Source organism: Meles meles, chromosome 7 (genome assembly GCF_922984935.1).
Source record: "Meles meles chromosome 7, mMelMel3.1 paternal haplotype, whole genome shotgun sequence".
Lineage (NCBI taxonomy): Eukaryota > Metazoa > Chordata > Mammalia > Carnivora > Mustelidae > Meles > Meles meles.
The window spans coordinates 93,191,956-93,193,511 of record NC_060072.1 but is presented as its reverse complement, the minus strand read 5'-3'; the positions used below and the strand labels follow the sequence as shown (position 1 = coordinate 93,193,511).

General features: G+C 36.2%; 1 protein-coding gene across 1 annotated transcript; it reads right to left on the bottom strand.

Annotated features, from left to right (window-relative positions):
• Positions 1-347: 347 nt before the first annotated feature.
• Positions 348-1,286, bottom strand: LOC123947451 (olfactory receptor 6C74-like). The gene has a single exon (XM_046013668.1). The coding sequence runs from the start codon at positions 1,284-1,286 to the stop codon at positions 348-350; it is 939 nt and encodes a 312-aa protein (XP_045869624.1).
• Between the last annotated feature and the right edge of the window lie 270 nt (positions 1,287-1,556).

Here is a 1,556-nt window from a genome sequence, read left to right as displayed (position 1 = left end):
AGAAAAAATACTTCATATTCTTGACTAGAATTCAAAGATAACAGAAAGACTGAAAGCTTAGCTCCATTTCTTTCAGATATTCACAGGTAAAGGAATTGAGATGAGAAAAAAATATCTCTTGGAGGACATAAAGAAAATTAAATTCTTTGGAACAAAGATTTTTTTTTTGTGCAAATAGAACTTGAGAAGAGGTAAAGATGAATATCAATGACATGAAAGCAAACAATGCAAAATAAAAAAATAAAAACAAATCAGAAGAAACTGTGTATTTGAAACTACTACTGGGTACATTGATATTACTAGGGGTTCCTTTGTTCATTTCCTTTGTATGAAATGCAACAGGACATTCATTTATTTGAGAAAGAAACAACACTGTGTATCATGTTCATGAAAGCTTTTTTCACTTGCTGGTTCCTTAAAGTGTAGATGAAAGGATTCAATAGTGGGGCCACGGAAGTATTGAGCACTGCAATTCCCTTGGAAAAAGATATTCTTTGTTTAACTGAAGGTTTAACATACATGAAGATGCAGCTGCCATAAGAGAGGGATATCACAATCATGTGAGAAGAACATGTTGAAAAAGCTTTTTTCTTCTGCTTACTTGAAGGGATTTTTAGAATTGTTAAGGCAATGAAAGCATATGAAATTATAACCATTAGCAATGTGACCACAAGTGTCATTGATGCAGAAATGAACCCCATGGTCTCAATGAGCTGTGTGTCTGAGCATGAGATCTGCATGAGGAGAGTTGTGTCACAGTAGAAATGGTCAATAATTTTGGAGGCACAGAATTCAAGCTTTAGGCCTAAGAGGAGAGGTACAAAGATGGTAAAGAATCCAGCAAGCAAACAACAGAAGACAAGTTGAATGCAGATCTTACTGTTCATGATGGTTGTGTAATGTAGGGACTTACAGATGGCAACATAGCGGTCATAGGACATAGCAGCCAGCAAGTAAAATTCAGATGCACCAAGAAGGAAGGCAAAAAACACTTGAGTAATACAATTATCATAGGTAATGGTTTTGTCTCCAGTTGCCATAGTAACCAACAATTTAGGGATACATGTAGTAGTATAGGAAATTTCTAAGAAGGAAAAATTCCGAAGGAAAAAATACATGGGGTTCTTGAGGTGAGTATCCACCAGGGTGAGTGTGATGATGGTCAGATTGCCAGTGACACTCAGCAAGTAGGTGAGAAGCAGAAAGACAAATAACACAACTTTCAGTTGTGGGTCATCAGTCAAACCTGCCAGTATAAACAGTATCGCTTGTGTGTGGTTGCCCATTACTATCCTCTATTTTTCCAGTTCTAAATAGGAAAGAAAAACAGAAAGAAATTGACAATCCCAGTGGAAAAATAAGAGTGATTTAATTGTCTAAAATGAAGTTAGCAAGCGACATTTCAGATAGAGTAACACAATGCTCGTTCAGGTTTTGAAGATGGGTATGCCAGGAGAAACAATAGTTTGCATTGTCAGAGCATCTGGACAGAGAATTCCATCTTCAGTTTGTAATTCTACTGGCGAATAACCTATATGATGGTATAAATTGTTGAT

Coding starts and splice junctions, on each gene's coding strand:
- LOC123947451 (XM_046013668.1), bottom strand. CDS start 1,286: ATGGGCAACCACACACAAGCGATACTGTTTATACTGGCAGGTTTGACT.